This window comes from Triplophysa dalaica, chromosome 24, assembly GCF_015846415.1.
Source record: "Triplophysa dalaica isolate WHDGS20190420 chromosome 24, ASM1584641v1, whole genome shotgun sequence".
NCBI lineage: Eukaryota > Metazoa > Chordata > Actinopteri > Cypriniformes > Nemacheilidae > Triplophysa > Triplophysa dalaica.
This window is the reverse complement of record NC_079565.1, coordinates 1,904,735-1,930,222: the sequence shown is the minus strand read 5'-3', so window position 1 is coordinate 1,930,222 and position 25,488 is coordinate 1,904,735. Positions and strand designations below refer to the sequence as shown.

At 38.6% G+C, this 25,488-nt stretch overlaps 3 protein-coding genes across 7 annotated transcripts; 2 read left to right on the top strand and 1 right to left on the bottom strand.

Annotated features, from left to right (window-relative positions):
* The first annotated feature begins 4,031 nt into the window (after nt 1–4,031).
* On the top strand, nt 4,032–7,656 carry saxo4 (stabilizer of axonemal microtubules 4). 5 transcript variants are annotated; one of them, XM_056739565.1, is made up of 12 exons: nt 4,033–4,215; nt 4,566–4,661; nt 4,996–5,113; nt 5,190–5,334; nt 5,423–5,489; nt 5,938–6,017; nt 6,112–6,177; nt 6,311–6,397; nt 6,474–6,554; nt 6,860–6,954; nt 7,384–7,485; nt 7,565–7,656. In XM_056739565.1, exons 2-12 carry the CDS (start codon nt 4,568–4,570, stop codon nt 7,614–7,616), a joined length of 987 nt encoding a protein of 328 aa, XP_056595543.1. In that variant the 5' UTR covers nt 4,033–4,215; nt 4,566–4,567; the 3' UTR covers nt 7,617–7,656. The 5 variants fall into 5 exon arrangements, with proteins under 5 accessions (XP_056595544.1, XP_056595543.1, XP_056595542.1 ...); XM_056739564.1 differs by having other exon boundaries at nt 4,033–4,258; XM_056739563.1 differs by having other exon boundaries at nt 4,034–4,215; nt 4,537–4,661.
* Nucleotides 7,657–11,798: 4,142 nt separating this feature from the next.
* LOC130413976 (leucine-rich repeat-containing protein 10B) lies at nt 11,799–18,089 on the bottom strand. Its single transcript, XM_056739556.1, is given in 3 exon segments — nt 11,799–14,197; nt 14,200–15,089; nt 15,436–18,089. Coding segments are annotated over 2 exon segments (1,215 nt in total). The 5' UTR covers nt 14,822–15,089; nt 15,436–18,089; the 3' UTR covers nt 11,799–13,604.
* A 51-nt stretch (nt 18,090–18,140) lies between these two features.
* On the top strand, nt 18,141–25,421 carry fads2 (fatty acid desaturase 2). The gene is made up of 13 exons (XM_056739552.1): nt 18,141–18,299; nt 18,950–19,194; nt 20,417–20,527; nt 21,759–21,956; nt 22,083–22,184; nt 22,353–22,478; nt 22,559–22,619; nt 22,893–22,969; nt 23,078–23,175; nt 23,381–23,477; nt 23,564–23,643; nt 24,763–24,888; nt 25,121–25,421. The coding sequence occupies exons 2-13, from the start codon at nt 18,988–18,990 to the stop codon at nt 25,170–25,172; spliced, it is 1,335 nt and encodes a 444-aa protein (XP_056595530.1). The 5' UTR covers nt 18,141–18,299; nt 18,950–18,987; the 3' UTR covers nt 25,173–25,421.
* The last annotated feature ends 67 nt before the right edge of the window (nt 25,422–25,488 follow it).

Here is a 25,488-nt window from a genome sequence, read left to right as displayed (position 1 = left end):
ATTAAACGTATCTTGGTTTTCACAAACTGGGCCACAAATTTTGGTGCTTTTTACAAGTACACATACTGTACTCTTGTTTTTTCAATGATTTCTCAGATTCACTTTGTTTAATTATAACCTTTAACCTATAAAATTGATCTGAAAGGCAGGCATGTGATTTGGGTTTTTGCTTTCTGAGTTTTGACCTATAGTTACAGGAAATATAAACTTTGGGATCTGTGATATCAATAGTGAAATTGTCTGTAAATATAATACAACAATGAATGATTTGCGAGTAAACACTGATGAATTCATTACCATGCATAGTTTGTCACGCTCACGTAATATTGAGATCGAGTGTGTTATTAATTTTCGCATGACATATTCATTTTCCACAGTTTGACAGTGCTGTGTGTGCAAGAGAGAGAGATTTTTCTAAACAAATAGTTTTATACTGTATGTATATTTCCCCCCAGGGCTGAAAACTTTTAAGAAATCTAACAATTCTCATTGTCCTACTATTACGGCTTTTTTTCTATTTGAACAGCATTGAGGCATCAATCCTTGAGAAATACTTTGTCAGCAATTTGATCAATAATTGTGGTTTAATATGAACGTTTAATCTGTGTTACACTTCTGTATACGTCAGCAGAATACCAAACAAACTGCTCACCATCAATACAGTAAGAGCATGAATGCGTTTTTCATGCACAGATGAACAGTGGGTTGTGTCTGAATGACACGCGGGAGTGATGAGCAGAAGGATGCAAAAGAAGCCGGACGGGAGAATGGAAGAGGATACAGAGGAACGGCAGAGGGATTTATAAATAGAACGGGAGGATGAAGTGAATAAAGGACCTGCACACTGTGTTCCAGGTTCCTGCAGACTAGACGCTGAGTTCTCGGGCCTCTTGAATCACAGCACACGTCCAAACGCTGCCGGCGCTGTGGGAGCCACATTGTGACATCACTGAGGACTAATATTAGACACACTCCATCCCCACCTCTCTCCGTCTGTCACCCGTTCTCTTTTCTTTGGCTCCTGTCACACAGCAGAACATGCTTAAAATGTCAAATATCCACTGGTTACATGCATTACGTATGTGATGATGCAATGTATCATTAGACACGTGAAGTTTTGGAGGGATTGGCGGACACCCTTACGTTAATAAATCATGTTTAAAGTAAATGTGTAGTAGGGTTTAACTATTGAAGAAATAAAGACAAGCGAATCCACTTCAGATCCAAACACTGACTGCATGTGTGAATAACTCTGAAATCCTTTCTTCAGCTCGTCTTCTTTCTCTCTCATCGTCGTCTTCTCTGTGGCACATGAATAGATTTTCTCTCTTTTTGCGTTTAAGCCAAAGTCTGTTTTCTGCTTCCTCTGCTCCATCTGTCTCACCCACCGCATTCACGCTGTATGCTGGGAAAGACACAAGCATTCTCTGTTTTGACAAGATAGTTCCTGGAGAAAGAGAGTCCAGACACTGCACGAACCAGCAGACCTCGGGACAGATGGAGAGAGAGGAAGGAAGGAAGAGACGGGCTGAGAAAGGAAAAGAAGAGAAATGAGTGTGAAAATGCAAACGTGAAACATGAAGAGGTTCTGAAGTATTACATGCTCAAAGTGCAAGAAAGAGAATGATATTGAAGAAAAAATGGATTAATTGATTAAAATGACACTGCTTGACATTGTATACTAACTACACAAATGCTGGCAATGTCATATAAAATATTATATTGTATATGAGAAGAGCAGGGGCATTTCTGAAAGGATGAGAGACAGAGAGAGAGAAACATTTTCTATCGAAGCCTCAAGCAAACAAACAAGAATGATTGATGTGAGAGGACAGAACTGACTTTAAACTGGAGATTACATCCACACACAACACACACTCGGAGACCAAAACAACATTAAAAAATCACAACATTTTTATTGCAAAACTTATAACAAGTATTGCTTTGGAGACTTTGTTGCAGGAATTATTTATTTCAAACATTCTTAGATTATTTACTTGAAATGAAGCATCATTTCATGCCTCACGAAGTCTTCCCTTTCACAAACATCTTTCTGAAACATCTTCTGAGCCCATTGTGGCTGTCCACAAGTGACAGCACACACAAAAAGGACAACTTTGTCATGAATAAGGGCCTACTCAACCTAAGTGATGTTCAACACAAAGAAAGATTTTGAGAAAAACTTTTGTTTTTCTATATTCTTTAAAATGACTCATTCTGTGTTTAACAGAATACATATTCAATCATATTTCCTATGTCAATGATGCCCCAGAAATCTCAGTTGCTAACATTTTTCTGAATTCCTATATTTGTGTTCAACAAAACTGTAATGTATACAGGTTTGGAACAACAGAGCCTTGGATGTAAAATATTGCATTTCATCCTTAAAATGTGCACATGCACAGTCAATAATGTCCTTGTGATGTGCATGTATTTATGCTACATTTATTGGTCGTCATCAGTGACAATAAGTTGGGACTTTCTTCCATGATGTGCACAGTGCTTTCTCTCTCTCTTTTTGTTTTACTGCTGATCAATTTCCTCTTTTCGCCTTATTTGTGCTCAACTGAGTTCTTCTACCTGCTTAAGAAGATTCTGTGATGAGCGGGGTCAGTTTCATCTTTTGAAAGACAGTTTCATTAAAGAGACACATCTTCTCAGTCCACTGTCACCTCCAATCACCACAACAAAGCACCACATGCCATTTATGCTTGACTTTGGGAAAAAAAGACAAGATATTTTGTCACTGTCACACTTCGGGATGAAACAAAGTCATCTCTGCTTTTCTGAAGCTCTGAAATAGTTGAAAAGTCAAATATAAATGGTTGTCAGTCACGGCCGTCAGTATTTACAAAAGGGATCAGCTGTGCCAAAGTAAAGGTAAATGGCCTCAATGTGACGGCCGTCTGCAGACTAAACGTGATCAAATCTGACTGACAGACGGACTGCATGAGGTAACGGGCCTTTTCTTGTGAGTACAGATGGGTTGGTGATAACACTGAACATGGAGATTTTCAAATAACAGCGTTTCATCCCGTTTGCAATTATGGTTTCTGAAAAAGGAGAGTTTCATGGACTCATGATTTCACGTTTATTCAATGGGACGTAAGAGAGCAAACGCCCTGTCACTGAAGGTGATCGAGAATTAATGGGGAAGAGAGGTGGGCCGGAGGGGTCCGCTGACGGACGCCGTAATGATGGATTTGACTTTATCTTTTCAAGCCTGAGAGTGATGCTAACATCATAATGTGTTATTGCTTGTCTCACGCCTGGGGGACACTACTGTAGCTCAGGTGTGATGATAAACAACCGTGCGGTTATGAAATGTGTCTGGGACGTAATAATATGCAGGCAAGAGGCCTTCAGTAGGCTACACACTCAGAGTTAATATTTCATAGAGACTTATGACTGGATGACGATGTGTTAGAGCAAATGTGAAAGGTTCTACAACAACAAAGCATGAAGATAAACTCAGACAGAAGAAGTGTTACAATAAACTATACCAACTAACATTTAAGATATGTTATCATGTTTGATTATTTTTATATTATAATGAATCTTTCCAGTGTTCTGGGCATTTTATTGGGCAATATTTTTGAGAACATTTAAAATATTGGAGGGAGGGCAAAACGTTGAGATCCACTTTTCTAACCAACCAACAGCGCCACTCAGTGGTCCAATACATGTATAGTCACAATGGACTGTACAAAATATTCTTTATTATTGAACAAAAGACACAAAGTATAGTAACACGTAGCCTAGTGTAAATACAGTACAATAAACACATTTACAGTCAGGGGGAATATCAAGCATTATTACATAATACAGAATATTTACTTTTTTTTTCAAGAATCAAAATAAATATTAACGTTTACCATTAATTGCATCCATATATATATATATATATATATATATATATATATATATATAGAATATTGCATAATAAAAAGTAAATAAGAATAAAACACCCCTCCCGTGGGACTGCTCCGCAAGCCTCCATCTGTCACATGACGTCAGAGGATCTCACCTGTTGACGTACATCTCAACTAAATAAAACAAAGAGCCTAAAAATATCTGTTCGTCCTAATCAGGAATTTCCATCCATATATTATTATAAAATACAGATTTATTCTTGGCCGTCACCTCACGCGATACGTTTCATCATGTGACGACCCCCCAGGTTTGTTGTCGTGGTAACCGCGCGCCCGCGCTCAGGTGAGTTGTGGTTGTTTGACACTCGCAGGATCGGCAGGAAACGGTAAACCGGTTTTATTTTGATATACTGCTGCCTTTATTTGAACAAAAATGTGAAGGCACACATTAGTTACGTGTTCAACAACAGGATGAAAGTAATGTGAAAACGTCACAAGTTTTGTTTAAAAGCAACGTCAGTTGCGCATGTAAATGACGTAGCAGTAAACGGTTAAATGCGCTTTTTTTACGCAACCCAACTTTTTATCATTTTCAGTGCATGGACTGGATGTTAATCTGCAAAACTGTATGTTGAATTCTATGTATATTTGTGTTTTTATATAGTTTGATAGTGTTTGGTTTGGGTTGTTCAGAGATGGTTGGACTCTTTGGAGCAGGTAGACCACCAGCAGGCCGGTTAACCAACACTAGTCTTGACCATTACTGCACCTCTTACAGACATTCATATGGTGAGATCACACACTTTATAACCACATACAGCACTGTCTATACTGTAAAACATACAATGGGCTCTTAAGATATATGTTACATATTTTTGCTTTATTTATAAGAGCACACGTATTATAAAGTCTTGCTGAGAAAATACTTTTCACTGTAAATGATGTATATGCATTGCTATTATTTACAAGCAAAATATTTGATATAAAATATATAATTGAATGCAAGTAAAGAAATGTAAACATAAATATTAATAATAAATCACACAACGATAGGACTGATATTGGTGCAAGCACAGTTGAGGCTTCACTGTGAAATGATTCGTTTATTGGATAAAATGTCCAGGTCAGGAGTATTTCCAGCCGTGTCTCGGTCATCATTCTGGGACAGGTTATTCTGCCAACTTTCGTCCTGTCCTCTACTACACCTCCAGCCTGGACCGCTCTGATAATCCACACTTTGGGTATGACAGATTGCACATTTACCTCTTCTGTAAATCACTCTAAAACACTATATTTTTGTTTAATATCCTCTCTTAGTCTGTCTCTGCTGGACAGCTTTGAGTCTCAATCTAAGCGTCATTACCGGCGTCTGGTTCAGCCTGATGGGACGGAGGCTCTGGTCTGCTCGGGGTCCAGACCGAGAGAGAGCGGATATTTACAGCTTCACACTCAGCCAAGACCTGTGCGAGCCAACACACATTCATACAGTAACACAACAGGTCTTCAGAGCGCTGGACTGTTTTAACTAGACGTCATTGTTTCTCATTTAGAGAGCTGCGTCCTGTCAGTCAGAGAGTAAAGGATCTTACAGTCCTCGCCGTCCTCCTAGAGTGTTGGGTAAGTAAAAATAGGAAAAATGCTGTCGATTTTTTTAAGAGGATCCATTTAAGATTCACTGATGAAGGCAAGACTCCTAAATGTTTGTTTGTGCTGTGTTGCATTATGAAAAATGAATAAAGTGCAGATCTTATTACTCCATTTAAAGGATTTTCTTGTGAATTGGCATATTTTATTATTTTGCTTTAATAGTAGTTGTTTAATATTCTAAATAAATTCCCTTCATGTTAGTTTAATCCATTTTAAACAGTTAATTTAAGCTTAATTAATTTTAGTTACATTTTTAGTGATTTTTTTCTTTATTGGTATATAGATATGTTTTAGTTTGATTTTTATATTATCCATTCAACATTTCAAATTATTTCAGTTTATTGTTATTGCACTTTATTGATTTCAGTATAACTTTACAGTATTTGAATCATGTTTGAAGTATTTGTTTGTGTATTAGTTGGACGCAGAGAGGAAAGTGGTTACACTGAGGGAACCAGCTTACAGCCGAACACTTTTCTACCTCATCATATTAACATGGTGAGTGTGTGTGTGTGTGTGTGTTTGTGTGTATACCTGCCCTGTAAATAAATACTATTCGTGACAGTCTCTGATGGGTATTCATGGTTGTCAGGACGACGCACGCAGGACACATCAAAGTGTGACGAGGACTGACTTCCTTCCAGCATCATTTCTACGGGTGCTCTTAGCCTCTGCTGTTGCTCTGTCCATCTTTCCTTTTAAAGATTTTAAAAATATGTTTAATTTGGATGAGATCTCTATCCTTCTTGGATTAGATTGTGTGTGTGTGTGTGTTTGCTTGTGTCTTTTAGGGCAGTGAAGCATTACCAAAACTTGCCTCCTGTGCACCTCGAGACACTGGATTCACAAGAGACACGCAGAAACCTCTGACCAGTTCAGTATGTCTCTCTCTCTCTCTCTCTCTCTTGGTCTCTGACCTGGGATCAGTTTTATTCTGGTGTTTTTTGCCCACAGGTCTCTTTTCAAGGTAACTCTAGTGAAGCAAGCAGACAGAAGGACAGATCTCCTGCAGTCAGATGGTCCATTGGGCCAATGGTAAAACAAACTTTCAGATATTTTGATTCATCAGTAAATAGTTCAAACTGCGCTTTATGCATACATCTCTGTAGAGCAAATTTCAACATTTGCTTGACATAGTCTTGACTAAAATTATAATACTAAAGTGCTTTAAAGTTATGATGGTTTCTTAGGATTCTAGGTACTTCTCTGTATCACAAAAGCACTGAGAGATGAAATCATACAGTAATCCTTTCAAAATATGACTCAAAATCATGTGTGTGTATACAGTATTTTGTGTGTTGGTGCTTTAAGAAGGATTTCTGTCATTGTGTATTCTGCAGTGTTCGTCTGGATTCATCCTCAACGCCCCCAACATCACAAGCCTTTCACACACACCAGCCAGCCCTCAACATTTCATCACACATTATCAAAGCAAGTGAGTCACGTCTGTGTGTTCTCTTAAAGGCGACATCGACTGCTCATTTATTTCAATTGGGTGAAAATTCCTGTAAATGAAACATTACTTGACATTCAATTCAGAATATTCTTCCTTCTGTATATGAAACTTTGTTTCAGAAAATGTGAAGTATGTCCTCTTTGAAAAAGAGGTTTTAAAAGGCATTACCATCACAAACCCTCAGTATTAGTATAGTTTTTCATTTTTGAAGAATAAAGTATTCAATTTATTGGAGGACCACAAATGTTCTTGACCTTAACATATGTTCTAAGGCCAAACAACTATATTGTGATGGTTTGGGTCGCGCCACCCACCGCTCGTGTGTTCTGATTGGTTGAATCCTGAAGTTGTGTGTGTTCTGATTGGTTAGATGATGTATTTTATCTTTATGTAAATATTTATCTTCAGGTTTTGTGACAGAGCGTCAGTGGAGCAGGTGAGAGCAGATTGGATGAAAGGAGGCGTACAGACGCACAGACAGAGCGGCTACAGCGAGCGAGATAGCAGCAGGTACACACATAGACACATCTACCTCTCATTCACAACCACCTGAACATGTGTGAAAATCATCTGTGTGTCTCTCTCACAGGCATAAACTCGGGTATCACACCCTGGATGCACAATCAACCAGAAAAAGATGAAATACTGGTCTGGCGAATCATAAACAAAATATTGCTCATATTTGTGACGTCTGCATCATTGTTGAGTTTAAATCCTAACTCTCGGTATTTCAACTTTGCTGTGTTCTGGACTTTATTCACGTGGGCTGGTAAGCACTTAGCAACACCCTATCATCATGAAAGTGACTATTGAAGAAAACATGCTTACCCAAACAGACGTCGGAAACTGAATCAAGCTTTTTTAATGTTGACACAAAGTCATTGAGGAACAGAACAGAATTGTTAACATCAGACTGAATGTGAGAACAGCAATATCTAAACACCTTGCATACACAAAATCAGATCAGAACGTATGCTCGCACACACGTAGCCTACACAAACGCATTAACATGCACGGATAAACACACATATGCACACAAGCGTGCAGACATGCAGAGAGAGGAGTGGCACTGACAGAAAGCTCAGCTTGCTGGCATATGGGCACAGTTATGGTGCCTGCCTGCTCAGGATTACGTGTGTGCAAAAAATGAAATTTATAGCTTAAGAAGCAAAATGACCCAAGATATTAAAGTAACAGTTTACCCAAAAATATAAATTCTGTCATCATTTACTAAACTAGGGATGCACCATAAATTATCGGCCGATTAATAGTCCTATTTGAAAAGAGGACTAATGGTTACCTTGTTTTTCTCTGTGCATGTTTTCAAATAAAAGCACTTGTCTTAGGGTGTTTTATATTAATATTTAGATGCGTCATATCGGCCAATAGCCCTGCGATGGGTTGGCACTCCATCCAGGGTGTATCCTGCCTTGATGCCCGATGACTCCTGAGATAGGCGCAGGCTCCCCGTGACCCGAGGTAGTTCGGATAAGCGGTAGAAAATGGATGGATGGATATCGGCCAATATATGTCGGTTATCGGCTTGCAATGTTAAAATATTATCGGTTATCGTTATCGGCCATAAATGACATATCCGTGCATCCCTAGTCCAAACATATTTTTTGGATGAACTGTCCCTTTAATATTATAATGTTAGATTTCATCTTTTGCGTCTCAAGGAAATGTAGATAACCCTGAAAGTAATAGTTCACCCAAATCTCTAATTACTTACTCAACCTTACAGTACTTCTGAACTGTAGGACTTTCTTTGGTGACTTAGAAAATATACTATAATATAAAACCTTTTTCGAGCCAATATATAAAGTACACAGGGTCTTAGCCACTGTGTACCCTGTAGCTATCCTGGGGCTCAGCGGTTAGAACATGGCGTTAGCAATGCCAAGGTCATGGCTTCAATCCCAGGGATTGCACATACTTAGAAACAAAATGTACAGTAAAATGAAATGCAAGTCGCTTTGGATAAGAGCGTGTGCCAAATGCATAAATGTATAATGAAAGTGGCTATTTCTGTCATTTTGACAGGCCCATTTTTTATTCTCTTTCATTATGAAACGTCAACCAGATTCTTTTTTCAACACAAAAGGGTTTTTAGGGAAGAAAATGAGACAGTTTTGGACTGTCATCATCACCGACTTTTAGTGTTAATTAGTAAAATGAATAAAGTGCTTGTTTTTTTATTTCCTCAAAAAAAAAAATAGTTCAATGTGCTGGGATGATTGCTGACATGTTTCATGCGTGTCACCTGGCAAACCTTTGAAATATAATTATGAGATATTATTACACTCTTTATCTTATTTTGTTTTGTAAACTAAACAAAATCCCCAAGAAGCAGTGGGTTACAGTGCATTTTATAAATGCTAAGGGCGTTCGCGGAGTGCCTAAAATGCACTGTAACCCACTGCTTCATGGGGCTTATTGCTTTTATAAAACTATTATTCCATATGTGTAGCAAGGTTTCATAAAATAAAGTAAATAAAATAAACTTTAGGCTATGTAATGCGGTCAGCAGCTATAAATCGGGGATTTTATAACGGGTTGGCTCACCCAATCAGAATCTAGGACCAAAACTGACCGTTTTATTTATATTGAGATGATCTGTGTATTGTTTTGTGTTATAGTCTCTGTACTGCTGTTGTTTCTGTGCAATCCATGCTTCTTTCACCAAAATAAATTCCTCGTATGCTCAAACATCTGGCAATAAAGCTCATTCTAAATCCTCGGTGTCTTGGTTAAGCAAGCACCCAGAACTCTCTATCATCACAGTTAAGATTGCATGGACATGCACTTCTCACATTTTCCCACAGATGTGTAAAAACATGTATGTAGGTTTCACGCTGCAGTCTAGTCGGTCGGTTATGCTTTTAATGGCTTGCCGTGCAAAACTGGCATATGAAACAAACAAGCAAACATGCCCTACTTATCAAGAGCGAAATCATTGGCGTCGGACCACGATGGCCCCTCCCCTTCTGCTGCCACATTCACACAATGAGTCACATTACAGACAGCAGATGATCTGAGTGTGACAGAGGTACTGTATAGAAGCCCATCCACCACTTGTTCGGACTTCGTGTTACCTTGTGTCAGAACGGAGCTAACATAAACTGGCAGTAATGATTAAACACAGAGACTGTTCTCTTCTCAACAGGTCTGGATTATGTCAGAGTGTTCAGTCTCTTCACAAATACTCGCCGCTTGGGGCCTCAGAACCCAGAACTGACGGCCGGGCCAAAATCTGTGTGACTCATAGATTTAAAGGTGTCATACAAAGTAATGTTTCATGAATTTAGAAAACTATAAATTAACTGTAATAACTATGATTAGCGTCCACACCACTTAATGACAACGTTTGTTCTAAGCTATTTTAAATGCACGAGACTATTTTAAATAGATTTCGATTGGCTGTCATAGTTTTATTGTTTAGTAGTATGAGAAGTCTCTACGGAAGTGATCCCAAGAAACACTTTTGTTATTGTTGTTGTGTGGACTCTATGGATGCTATTCTTTTAAATAAAGAACCATTTTTAACCTTGTTTATAGCTTAAATTATCAATTTTGTCTATGGTGTGAACAGGGATTATATGCCCCATGTGTTATTGTTAATATAGAAATATTTTAGTAGGCAGTGTATAGACCACTTCGTAAGGTGTAAACACTGGTCAAAAAGCACTTCCGGTTTCATTTTTTATTTGAAATATATTTGTTTAACTTTCTTTTTTTCTTGTTATTTGGTCAAACGTTTGTTCAGGGTTAACAATCTGAAACAGGAAGTTCTTCTGGACTAGCATTGGATCAGCGTTGCTTACATTTTCCAAAGTGGTCTATAGTATACACTGCGCTGTATTTAGTATGTAGTAAACTAGTGATCCATTCCAAAGAGTCATAATAAACTAAATCGCAAAAAAAAAATTGTCGCCTTATGATGCTACATGCTGTTTTTAATTGTGAAAATAAAATTAATTGAATTTAGATGTGTGATGTCCCTTTACAAACCGATTCATTACGTGCTGCGTGATTTGCCAGTTGTCGAATGGATACACTCTCGTTCAGAAACAGGCCAGTAATGTACACATCAAAAAGTATTTGCACCAGTTAGACAAATATGTTATCGTGACAGTTAGAGCAGAATACATCACGAATGTGAATGAAGGAATGTTTTTGTAAATTGAAACTTGGCTGGTTTAAAGACACCTGAGCCGCGCACAGTCGTGTGAAGGCATTCGCTTCGGTGTTGACTCTGGCGAGCAGAAAGGGGCGGAGACGCGATTCTCTCCACTTCGTGTCACAGATTGTGCCAAAGCACTTGTTTCAGATTCTCACAGCAATAATGACAGACTCAAAACGTTACATAAATATTTTAACAGATGGGATTGAAATGGAGAGAAAGCGTTTAGACGGCACAGTGATGGATGGAGGAAGGAGGAAAGTTCAGTGAAATACTTCTGGACTGGAGTAGGACAGCTGGAAGAGAAAATCTGTAAATACAAAACCAACGGTGGAGGGAAAGAATGAACAAATTGGGAAAATGAGAACGGGCTCTACCTTTAATAACCTTTATTATCATGCTGTGTCATTTTCTCTCAGGACTTGAAGTGATCGTTCACCTGAGAATAAAAATTCTGTCGTCATTTAGTCCCCCAATGCGGTTGAAAGCTTGAATACAAAAGAGTGTATTTTGAGAAATGTTTAAGAGGTTTGGTGATCATACAATGGAAGTCAGTTGGGTTCAACGTTTGGCTACCAACGTTCTTCAAAATGTCTTCATTTCTGGGAGAATGATAATGATGTTTCTTTTAAACAGAATATTTCCAACTACACTAGGATCTCTCTGATGTTTCTCCTCTGTCTTTCCATCGAGTGTTTCGAGAAGAAGACATCAGAGAGATGGTTTTCTTCAGGATCTGTCTCTTGTCTTGGCTGAAGTATTCCACCGCCATGATTTTAAGTGGAAACTTCAATTCTGTGAGTGCGGTTTGGATTTTTGTCATCTTGTGACTGGGCGATATATTGAATCTTGAACATTCCCAACACAGCTGCAGCAGAATTACATTGGTAACTTTCGCCTCTATCTCCATCTCTGTTTAAAACTTGTGTACTAGTTTTCAACTCTGATTTTTAATGCAATTGTACAGTAACAGATTTCTGAATGAAGTTACGGATTGCATCTTTAAGAAACATTTCAATACGTTAAATCATTTTAAACCCACTTGGATTGAATCTTTTGATGACAATGGTTAACATGGATATAAAAAATTACCATTTTCAGATGCACCAATATTAAGACATGTTGTCCCGGTTTCACAGACAAGGCTTAAGGCTTGACTGAATATAACTTGTTAAAATATATCACTGCCATTGTTGTGTCTCGAGATGCACACCAGTAATGTAATCGTACATTTACATTTATGCATTTGGAAGACGCTTTGATCCAAAGCGACTTACATTGCATTATCTATACATCTATACATGGGTATGTGCAATCCCCTGTGATCGTACTCACAACCTTGCGTTGTTAACGCAATGCTCTTACCACTGAGCTACAGGAAATCTTTGAAGGTATTTTTATAAAAGCGACAAAAATATCTTCATTCAACCAAGGCATAGTCCTGGTTTAAGATAAGCCGTGTCTGTGAAACCGGGCGATACACTCAAAAAAAAATTGGGGTTATTTTCAACCCAACTGTTAACAGGAAGTATTTATATGTGGTTAAGAAACACCGCAGCGGCTAATTTAGGAACCAACGGTTGTGTTCATCCATTGCTGACCCAACGCTGCATTGAACATAACCCAGCATTTTTAGAGTGTATTACAGTAAATATTGTCAAAAGGCTGAAATGAGATTTTAGTGATATCGTCCAGCCCGATATCAGATTTTCTTTGCGCCCCACAAGACATGAATCATTGAAACATGTTTGACAAACTCCATGGTTATTTAATAAGAGTATATTTGGTTTCACCAACACACATCACCGCAATTGCAGTATCAAGTGTCTTATAAACAGTACACTCATGTCTAAGAAGAGCTCGGCACGCACGCTCTTACAAACACACAGCACACAATATAATCATTTTGTGCAGTTTCACAGTTGATTTCTGACAGTTGTGAAGTCTTTAAACCCTGTCATTATTGAAGTCTTGTGTTTGCAACAATGGTCCAGCAAACAAAGTGCTTTTAAAAATAGCAACGCTGTTGTACGTCTTTGATGATCTTTTGGGTGCATGAGTGATGCTAGTTCACGACTTTGTCTTTGAAAAGTTTTTCAGTAAACAGTCATTTAGAAGCACAGCCGCCAGTATTTCCAAGTAAAACATGTTTAGATATCCATCTTCTCCCACTAATACTATCTTTCCTTTTTTTTAAGAAAGACATCATCCCATCAAGGACGTAAGTGCCATTATTCTCCAGTTCATTTTTGGGATTGAACCTGCAACCCTCATGTGTCTGCCTAAAGGTGGCATCAAACAGAATCGCGAATATAATGATACTTCCACATATGTCCACCCCAAAGAGGGGCAGTTTTGTCATGTTGGGCTGCAAAATTGTTAGGAGGCAAACTTCAATTTTAACAGCACGCTATTGTAACCCATGCAAACATTAAGCTCCTCCCACTTAGGCATATTCTTCTAGGTCCTCCTCTTCATATTCATAGTCCATTCCTCCTCTTTCGTATTCTAGCTCCGCCCTTCCGTACTCATCATACCCCTCGCCCTCACAGATTAGCTCTTCCCTTTCATACTCCAGACCCTCCTCCTCGTACCCAAGCTCAGTCTCATCGTGCGCCACGCCTTGTCTCTCAAGCTCCGCCCCTTGCGATCCATAACCATCCTGCTCTGTCGATGGCACCGTCCCATTTGTTTCTTTCTCTTTAGCTCCTGCCAGATTAAGGGCGGAGCTCATTCTCAGTTTCTTCAGTATTCCGTGAATGATGGGGTTAGCCGCCGCTGCAGCCGCAGCCGCCGCCTCCTCCGCCTCTTTCTCCGCCTGCTCCTTTGCTTCTTTCCGCCTCTCTCTGGCTTGCAGGACCTCCTCGGCTCCCTCCCCAACGATCAACACCTCCTCCCCAACGCGCGGTGGGTCCTTCACAGGGTTGTGGTCATAGGAGAAGAGGCGTAGTCCGGGGAGATGATGCAAGTTGGGGAACTGCGATATCCGATTGCGGTCCATGTCCAGAATCTCAAGCTGCTCCATCTTAAGGAGAACGCGGGGAACTCCTGAAAGCGGTTTCCGTAAAGCCAGAGACCTCTTAGGGCCTCCATGCGCCATAGGTCGGAGGGCAGGGTGCGCATACGGTTGTCCCCCATCTGCAAGGAGCGTAGGTGGGGCAGGTCGTATAGCTGCTTGGGAAAGTGTTGGAAGTAGTTGCTCTCCACCCAGAGGCAGCGCAAGCTCTGTAGGTTCCTCATTTCTGCCGGCAGGCTCATCAAACGGTTGCTTCCTAGGTAGAGACACGTGAGGTTGGTCAGCTGGCACACCGACAACGGAACATCATCGAGCTTGTTAAAGTCGAGTGCCATGGTGCGCAAACCCTGCAGCCGAACGATGCCCTTGGGGATGTCGCGAAGACGATTCCCGCAGACGTAGAGTTTTTCCAAATACTGCAAATATAGGACTTGCCCAGGAAGGCGGCGGAACTTGTAGTAGCTCAAGTCCAATACGGGGTCTCCGCTCGCCAAGAGGTCATCGACTCCGAGCGGCAGGTCGTCATCCTCCACGATCTCCTCTTCTTCCTCCTCCTCTGCCTCTTCCTCTCCTTCTGCCTTTTCATGGTCTTTCTTCTCCTCTCCTTCGCCGTCGTCCTCGGCCTGCTTTCGAGAGGAATTGCCCATTACTTTGGCCGGCTAGCCCGGCGTCTGTCTGTGTGTCTCAAGGGTGTTTCAGGACGGGGTGAGAGGGTGAGGCGGTCTGTGGGGTTGGCCCCGCCTCCCCGTGTCTGTTTCAATCTGTAAGATTGACCCAGTACAGCGACGCATGGTGCTGCAGACGACTTCACCTCGGATCCGATACGGCAAAGTCCAATGTCAGCAAACGAAGCAGTGATGCCAGCAAAGAGCCATTGTGGAGCTTTCTGTAGTTTATCTCGATGGATACTTTTTTCTTTGCAAATAAAAAAATTAAAAACCGTGCATCAGATAGTAATAGTAGTAGTAATAATAATAATAATAGTAGTGGTAATAGTAATTGTAAATAAAGTCTGAACCGTAACAGGAATTAAAACTTAATTTTGAGATTGTATTAACTCAAACAAAAAGATTATTTTGTTTAAAGCAAATGTCACTTACTCCAAAAAATTGAAGGTTTCCTTAAAAAAATGTTTTTTGGAAACCAAATAATTTTAACACATTTACTATAAAAGTGTAGGTGTCAAACCTGCTATGTCTACATTTCCTTCACAGTTGTTCACTGTTTGTTAAAAAATATAAATGAGACCGTTTGGACTTACAGCACAGCCACGAACTTTCAGTAACAGTCGCAGATGTGTCAAAGCTCGTGCTGATCGGTGCCTGCGCGGGCACGCGGCGCTCGTCCCGGTTGCCGTCCGCGGATCCCGGGCTCGCACTCTCACGCTGACCTGGCCGGCGGCAATGTGAACCGAACCGATGATGTGATAATAACTCCGGTCTGTGTGAACCGAGCGGGTAGAAATCACATGCGCAATCCTTTGAGACGTACGCGTAAAGTTTCCAGCCGTGCTCGAGGCTCTCTCTTTCTCTCTCTCTCTCTCTACCTCTCTCTTTCTCTGTCGGACGATCAAACCCGTCTCGCGTTTCTCTCTGTCGGTTCGGAGCGCAAAGCGTTGTCATGGACCGTCTCTCTTTTCCTTAGCAACCGAAACAGGGACATGAGAGTTATATACTGTCACGTGGTCAGAGAGAGAGAGAGAGAGAGAGAGAGAGAGAGAGAGAGAGAGAAAGAGAGGGGGCGGTAAAACTCCATTATAACAAGTTCTTGTTGCGTAAAAAGGAAACATTTTCATTAAAATAATTGTAGGCTTTTATTATGCTGTTATTTATCATATTATAATACAGTTTTTTGATATTGTGTGTATTATTGTTGAAGAGTTTATTTGCAAAAACAACGACATTTAAAAAGAAAAAAAATATATTATCATGTTATTTGAATTATTATTACTTAATCAAATTAACCCACCTATCACTTGGCACGAAAAAAACATAATTTCTTAGTTATCTGTTTTTGCACATGAACTTCATGTTATTATTTATATATTATTTAATGTTTAAGCAAATAGGTTTATGCTACTTTGGCCTGATGAAAAAAGATGTGTGCATTTCAGTTGTAGCCTATAACTAAATGAATACAATTGTGGAAAATGTATTTTTGAAATAAATAAAACTTCTCTACAACAAAAGTGGCGAAAGATAGAATTCATATCAACTGCAGGCCGTAAATTTGCCTTTCATTAATCTGAAAATTCTCAGAATAAATGATATTTAAGATTGTAAAAGAAATGCAACAGAGTTGAATAAACAAATAAATGTTGTGCGTTGTACATCTCAAATTTACACTCCTGGCCTAACATCCAGCACTATAACATACAGCAATCGTGCATATATTTGACTAACCTTTCTCTTTGCACCAGGCCTTTGGGTAGTTGCCCAATCTTATTAACTTTCAAGAATAATACATTTTTATCTGACCTGTTATCTAGTCCTATAACGCAGAAAGAAAATCCTTTTTTATCCCATTTAACCTTCAAATTGTAATCTTTAATTTAATGATATTCCCTAAACCTTGATGTTTAATAATGAATGATTAATAAATAGTATCATGAAGTGAATGCATGGCGTTGTAATTATCTGCACTGATAAGTGTACAGTAAATGTGCAGACTCAGGAGGTTTGTAGTGTTCAAGTGTTGATGCGTCAAAGTTCATCTCCGTTCTTCCACGATGTCAGGGAGCTCACGCCCCCCCTAGCGGCCAGATTACGTCATCGACCCCTAAGAACCTGACCGCAACTTGAATATATGCAGGTATTTCCTTAAAGCCAATCTTATCTGAAGCCCTTTAAGAAATATCTAAGACCCCCATTTAACCCACAAATTACATATTCATGGGCTGAGCTGATGGTGAGGTCATTAACGTGTCTCTTCCTATTTGTTTTGTTCATTCCTACGTCCCTGATGAAGGCCAAAGTCTTCAGCTGTGTATTTTTAAAGACTTTTCAGGTCACAATGACATATAAATGCCCTACCTACATCATATGTTTATTGAATGGAATCACGGATGTGTCCAAAACGCCATAAAACCAAATTATTGTGTAGTATTGTGTTGTTTTGTGTTTTTCCCATATGGTTTACTGTCAAAGTAATATTCCAGCACCAATTTGTTCTTTAATGTCATCTTTGAACCTGCGCTTGAATGAGCATTTATGAGCATCTCTCAGTCTTATCATGTCATATTATGTTATCACAGAATAAATGCTGGACAGGGAGAAATCATTCACAGCTGTACACGGCCAATCGAGACAGTGGTCAGACAAAATACAGAATGGTAAATAAACACACTGTGGTGTTTTCCTCACAAAAAAGTCCAAAGGTCATCCTTTTCATCGGAAGTTTTCTGCTTAACATTCAATTAGAATTTACCAGACAGGACCTTTTAATTCTTGTATTGAAATATTTTTGCATATGTGTTGAGTTGACTATTCTGTGACATTTTCACAGAATTCACAGTTCTACAGTAAAGCTGCACCCCAAAAATGCCAGAAATCATCAATTTGATCACAAAAATGTTTTTCAGACTTAAGATAAGAAATATTTTTAAAGATCCTTTGGACTAATGGTTCTATGGGTTACCAAAACGTTTTCATCTTTGGTATGGCTGTGAAGAACCTTTAAATCACATTTTTGTGTTTTTATTAAAGAATAAACTAACAACATAACATTGCATTTTTGACATAGCATAACCCGTTAAACATATTTATAAACAAGCACACGTTGTGCACAAATGCATCGTGAAAAACAATATAGTTTTCCCGTAAACCTTGCAGCGCGGTTTGCGGTTTCGCAGCCCCCGATGGTATTTGGGACTCGAACTGAAGTAACTTCTCTTTATCTCCCTCCATGCCCCGCCCTCCCAAAGATCTCCCCGTCTTCCGATTGGCTGATTGCTCGCGAGTCTGACGCGGAGCCGTCGCCGATTGGCCGGCTGCACTCGAATGATCTGTTCGGAATTCAGCCGGAGTACAGGAGTGATGCAGTGTGGGTGTATAAGACAGCATGAGCCCCACATCAGACTCCTTTACCCATCACACAAAGTGTGTGTTTCACGTGCCTGTGGACAAGGTGAGTGATTTACTCAAACATGCATTTTATAAAGTTACATCAACGATAAAGATTCGTTTGCTCATTAATTCAGCTTTGCTTTTTTAATGTAACATTTTTAAAAGTATGCACCACTACTTGTGCTTATGGGACCAGGTGCGTGAAAACTATTTCGCTTGATGTGACAAAAGCAAGAAAAAGGAAATTTGCGTCACTAAGTTGCGTGTATTTCATCACGAGTTCATTCGGTTTGCCTGTTCTGTCCGTTATGAATGAGATTACGTGAGCATCCATTGTGTCATTCCTAAACAAAGACAGGCTCTGTTCTTTACTTTAAAAAGAGAAAATAAGATGTTTATTACATTAAATAACTAAAAATAATACTGTGGTGTGAACGTCGGAGTTTTTGCATGGAGAAACAGTACAAGATTATTATCTTTTTATATTGTTGCGCCTTTTGCTAAGTACATTTACATTTATGCATTTGGCAGACGCTTTCATCCAAAGCGACTTATTGCATTATAATATACATTTATACATAGGTATGTGCAATCCCCTGGGCTCGAACCCACAACCACTGAGCTACAGGAAATTATACCAACACCTGCAAAAATCTGAATTATTGATGCATTTATTTCCAACTGAATGCAATGCATGTTGTGTCATTGCAGTGAAGCTGAGGAAAACGTGCAGCCAGAGAGTTTGAGTGATGGGCGGCGGAGGGCAGCAGACGGACCGGGTGTCCGGTACCGAGCGCAGGTCCGGTTCTTACAGCTGGGAGGAGGTGCAGAAACACACGAAGCGCGGGGATCAGTGGATCGTGGTGGAGAGGAAGGTTTATGATGTGAGTCAGTGGGCGAAGAGACACCCTGGAGGACTGAGGATTCTCGGACACTATGCCGGAGAAGATGCGACGGTAAAACACCGACATACATTTAGACAATAGACAAGAAACTTTAAAGGAGTTCAACTTCAGAGAGAAAATGTTTTCATCATTTACACGCCCTCTTGTTATATCAAACCTTTCTTTGATATCTACTTAGAAAGGATTTTGGGGCAATTTTTTCTGCACCTTGCCAGATATTTAAATTCTTATATTTTAAAACCTATAATACATACTATATTTATCCAACAAAACCGGTCTTATGGGTCAATTTTTCGAAATTGAGATTTTTACATAATCTGAAAGATGAATGAATAAGCTTTATATTGATGTAGTTGTTACAAAAGGATTAAAAAATATATTTGGCTGATATACAAGCGTTTAAAAAGTTTTTTTTAAACTTTGAAGTTTGTTTGATCAGGGGCACTGGGGCAGGCCACCCACTCACAAAAATAAAGTTCATATATTTAAGGTAGGAAATATACAAAATATCTTCATGGAACATGATCTACTGATTTTTAGCAGAAAAGAAAAATGGATAATTGTGACCCATGATGTGTTTTTGTCTTTTACTAAAAATGTTCCCGTGCACTTAAGACTGGTTTTGTGATCCAGGGTCACATATGGGATAATAATGTTTGCAGTTGGTTGAGAAACAAACAATGTGTCTCCAAACTAAGTGAGCTAAACCCTCTTGGATAAAAGTTTATGATAAAATAGTAAATATTTGACTTAATATAAGAAACAATAGAAATTAGGTATTTAACAATAATATTATATAGATTAGAATACTACAAAGCAAAGTCAGTAAACTTAAACTTAGTAAACTGCCTACATTTAAATCTGTGTTATAAACTAGTTCACAGTTTACATTAAAACTATGAAACTCGAAAATATAAAATACGATAAAAAGTATACCTGCAAAGCAAAGATTGCATCTTTTTCAATATTATTATAAATATTAAACATTGCACACAAAAAATCAAATAAGCAATGCAAAAAAAAGTATTCAAAGTTTTACACAAATATAATACTCCAGACTGCACTGCTGCAGAGAAGATGGGATTTTAAACTTAACAAACTCTGGACAGCATTTTTGGGCATCATTATTGTTCCATGATGCCACATTAAAGCCCAAAACTGCTGTCTGAGTACTATAGTATCACACTACTGAGACACAAGCACTTAGGCATTCATTTGTTCCGATGTAAATGTAATTGTATGTAATCAGTGTTTCATTTGTGTTTAATCTTAGGAGGCGTTTACTGCGTTTCACCCAAACCTCCAGCTGGTGAGGAAGTACATGAAACCGCTGTTAATCGGTGAGCTGGAGGCGTCTGAACCCAGTCAAGACCGGCAGAAGAAAGTGAGTATATAGATCTTACGCGCACGTCCTGACCCCCAACTTCCGTTTTGTGTTTGGCTGGTGTCTAATAATATAACTATTCATGTTTAATTTAATTAATGTTAATATTAATTTTTTACCGTATATTAACTGTACGGTTTATTAAATGAACAATTTGTTGAATTGGTTTTTAAATATTTAATTAAACCGTACTGTACATTGACACCTAGAGGTTGAGCTCGGTATCGCAGTCTAAATTCAAAATATTGGAGAGACAAGTTTAGCCAAGGAACAGTTGTTCTCGGTTTCTTTTGGGTTTTATCAGAAATAATCTACAGACACTCGATGTTTTGTGAATGTGTAGCGAAATTTCAGTTGGGGTCACAAAAGTGCGCATGCTCACTAACGTTTGTTTATGTTGTTAAGATATAGTCCATAGAGTTAAACCAGGACCTTCACTCTCATAAAATATATTTTGAAAGAACGTTGATAATCATTGACTCCCATTGTATGGACACAAAACCACTAAGACATTTCTTACAGATTTATTTTTTGATGTGAACCGTCGCCTTAAATCTCTTTATGACTTTGAGTGACCCCATTTTTGAGAATTTTTTTCGTCCTTTATTTCAGGAGCTTATAAAGATTTTTTATAGATGTTTTATTGTTTTATGGATTTTGCATAATTTCCGTAGTTATCTGACCTTTAAACAGATCAACACTTTTTTGTCTTGTCCAGATGGTTCAGCTGGAGCTCAGACTCCCACACGACAGCTTGTTGATTTTAGCTTTGACATTAAACCTCAGTCAACATCCTTGTTCCATCGAAAACTGTTTTGATGTTTTAGGGAAGCTTATTTGGTCAATCAGAGAAATATGAATGTGAAGTTAATCCTTACTGTGTTTTAAATCCTGTGCTATTTTAACCTGTGCAATAAAAACAACGCAGGGTTTACACTTTAACCGAACTGTAGCTACTGTAAATACGACTGTCATTCTAGTGTTACTATAAAGAAAGAAAAATCAAAGACGAGATCTCCTTTAATACCTCGAATAATGCTCCTAGAAACCACTGAGATTAAACAGATCATCAAATTGACCCAAATCCAGATGATTTGACCTTGACAATCCACATTCATTTACACCTCCAAACCCCTGGTGTGTTTCAACATTTACGCTCTTGTTTATATTGAGCTGATATTTATATTATTCAAACTATGAGAGCAACATCTGAGCAGTGTGTTTGTCTCAGGCCGCTCTTGTGGAAGATTTCCGAGCCCTGCGTGAGCGTCTGGAAGCTGAGGGCTGTTTTAAAACCCAGCCCCTGTTCTTCATCTTACATCTGGGTCACATTCTGCTCCTGGAGGCCGTTTCTCTGCTCTTGTTGTGGTACTTTGGAACCGGCTGGATCAACACGGCTGTGGTCGCTGTTTTACTGGGTACAGCACAGGTATGACAAACGTTTATTCACATTAAACTCATAAACCTGAAAAGACCAACAGTGTGACCTGCAGTGTGGTCTTTTCATCGGACTAACATTTGAAAATAATGGCGGATATGTTTGTGTGTTGTGTAGTCTCAGGCTGGATGGCTGCAGCATGACTTTGGTCACCTGTCCGTGTTTAAAACATCACGATGGAATCATTTAGTGCACAAGTTTATCATCGGACAACTGAAGGTAATACTGCAGTAAACCACGAGAGAACATTTAAGTCAATATGATAAAAATATCTTTGTTAACTTGTATTAGCATACAATAATAATAGAAATGTATAGATTTATTTTGCCATTTATATCACAGACATGTATTTTAAGTATTTTTTTTACATTTTGTGCGTTATCACAGGGCGCGTCCGCCAACTGGTGGAACCATCGACACTTCCAGCATCACGCTAAACCCAACATCATCACGAAAGATCCAGACGTCAACATGCTCAATGCGTTTGTGGTGGGAGATGTTCAGCCGCTGGAGGTAAACGCACATCAGCCGCGCATCATTCACACATGAAGAAAACACGATCTCGTGTGTATTAAACACGTTCTCTGTTACAGTACGGGATTAAAAAGATCAAACATTTGCCCTACAACCATCAGCACAAGTATTTCTTCTTCAGTAAGTCAAGAAATATTCATTCATTCTTAAAGGAGCATGTGCAGGATTTGCTTTCGTCATTCGGAGCTGATCTGAATATTAAAACTTCCATGTTTTTATTTTTATTTAAACATTTTTAAATTGTTTCGAATTTCTTTAATATTGTTTGGGGAATATATTTCTGAAATCTGATTCATTATTCTCCCAAAATCAGCGGCGATCAAGGCAGATTTCTATTTGCGTCTTTGAATTGCTTTTGGATCTTGATATTTACATCCCCCTCTCTTTTCTCAGTTGGACCGCCTCTGCTCATCCCAGTGTATTTCCAGTTCCAGATCATTCACAATATGATCGCGCATGGTCTTTGGGTGGTAGGTTGCCATGACAACTGTTTCCACTTCATAGCTGATGAGCTGCTGTTGAAAGGAGATGTTTAATAAGTGTTTCTTCTTGTCTGATTTGTCTCGTCTCTTCTGTAGGACTTTATTTGGTGTGTAAGTTACTACGTTCGATACCTCCTGTGTTACACACAGTTCTATGGCTTCTTTGGAGCGGTGCTTCTGTTCAACGTCGTGAGGTACCACAGACCATATTCACCTTTGTTATTATAGACGACATGTGACCCTGTCTGTGAAATCCTGCGAAGTCTCAAAATTGTATTCAATCATTAATTTAACATATATTTTGTATAGTTTCTTTTTTAAATAATATTACAGTCATAAAATTTAAGTACACATTGTCTCAGAACGGCTGAAAGAATTTGTCTTTGTGTTGGTCTGCAGGTTCATCGAGAGTCACTGGTTTGTGTGGGTGACACAGATGAGTCACATCCCCATGAACATCGATCATGAGAAGCATCAGGACTGGTTTAGTATGCAGGTACACTCACTGTTAGTCTTCACAGCAGCATGAAGATACGCAGTCAGACGCACGCTTTGATGAACGCTTCTTTTTCTCTCCTTCAGCTGGTTTCAACCTGTAACATTGAGCCTTCCTCCTTCAACGACTGGTTCAGTGGACACCTCAACTTTCAGATTGAGCACCAGTAAGTGTGTGGAACGGTTTGTGCGGTTCATCATTTCTGTAAATCGAGGTTGTGCAATATTTAGAAGTGGATTGAGAAAGTCCGAATTGTTTTCTCATTTACTGTGAATTTAAATTGAGGTTGCAAACATGATGCCCACAAAGAAAAACAGAATTTCAAGACGTTTTAATCTGTTTCATTATCATTCAAGTCTTTTGTGCATGCCCAGAAACCTTATTTAGGTATATAAATAAACACACATGTACATGGACAAAATGTAAGTGGAATATTTGGAAATATTATATATTCCCCTTTATTGATAAAAACGCGTCGTATTTCCTAGGACCGGAAAAAACAAATATTTGTTTCATTATCTCAAAATAATTAAGTAAATAAACATCAAAATGATCGAATAAATCGAATAATAATATATGAAGAGTTAGGTTCCAAAATGAGATATCTCTGTTTTACAATTTTTCAAAAATCATGTGTTTTATTGTAATATGTTGCTGTATTTATTTAGTTATTAGGGCTTAAATCAAAACAAACCAACTGTAGTGGACTGATATTAATTTGAATGCACAATAAAAACAAGATTTTTGAGACGTTATCTAATTTTGGAACCAAAGTCTTCATATAGAAATTTATATACTATTTGAGCAAAAAATATTTTTCTGTTGTGAGACTCATATGCCAAAATGATATGCGACTTATGAAAGACATTATACAAAATTATTTCTACATAGTTTCATATGCCTTCATCAGACTTTATTCTGCAATTTAGTGGAAAATGGTATGAAAAGTATTTAATAACATTAAAGAATATTAAAGAAATAACTCAAAACTGTGAAGTTTCTCTGCATCTACAGTCTATCAAGTTCTGAATATCTTTAAGACATAACTAAAAATGGATTAAAAAAATTTACTGGCTGATTTTTATTTACTTAAAAATGTTGATCTCTATCTAAACACATTGCCATAAAGCTCACAGTAGGTTGTATATATTTTGTATAAAGATAGATAAGTGTTTGATTTAAGGGTGATTTTGTCACTCTGTGTGAAAGAATCCACTGTGATTTTATAATCTATTATACAATAATCAAAAGTAAAGAATGTGCCATGAATTCTTTTTTTCTCCAGTCTTTTTCCCACAATGCCCAGACACAACTACTGGCGCGCCGCCCCTCAAGTCCGGGCCCTATGTGAGAAACATGGAGTAAAGTACACTGAGAAGACATTGTTCCGGGCTTTTGCGGACGTCGTCGGGTATGACCTGAATATTGAATGTTTAGATTTCATTACAAATATTATTCTTGAACTTAAAGTGTACATATTTTTTCTTTTCTAAATAAATAAAACAACTACATTGCCCCAATTTAGGGAAGGCCCATAAAACAGGGTTAATGCCATACAATCTTTTCTAATCCATAAGAAAAAAATCCAGATTTGTGTCGCCTACACGTAAACACTCATTTCTTTCTTTGTTGTTTGCTTGCAGGTCTTTGGAAAAATCCGGAGAACTCTGGCTGGACGCTTACCTTCACAAATAAACAAACCCCTCCCATTTAAACCACAACTTCGACCAATCAGAATGAAGAATTTATAGGCGTGTCAGTGGACTGACAGTGATTGAGTAGTTTATTAGCTGTTAAGGATGGCACTAAACCACCGGTTGATCAGTTTACTCAAGTGATGTCGAGCACTTTTGTTTTTGATATTGTGTTTGGGATTGGAATGTAATTGGCACTTTAAATGTGATGAGACTGAATTGGCTTTTAATAAAGGATGTTGAGAAAGTTCATGAATGTGCAGGTGCATAAAGGTACGAGAAAGTCGTGTCTGCTGGAATACAGATGTAGCCATTAG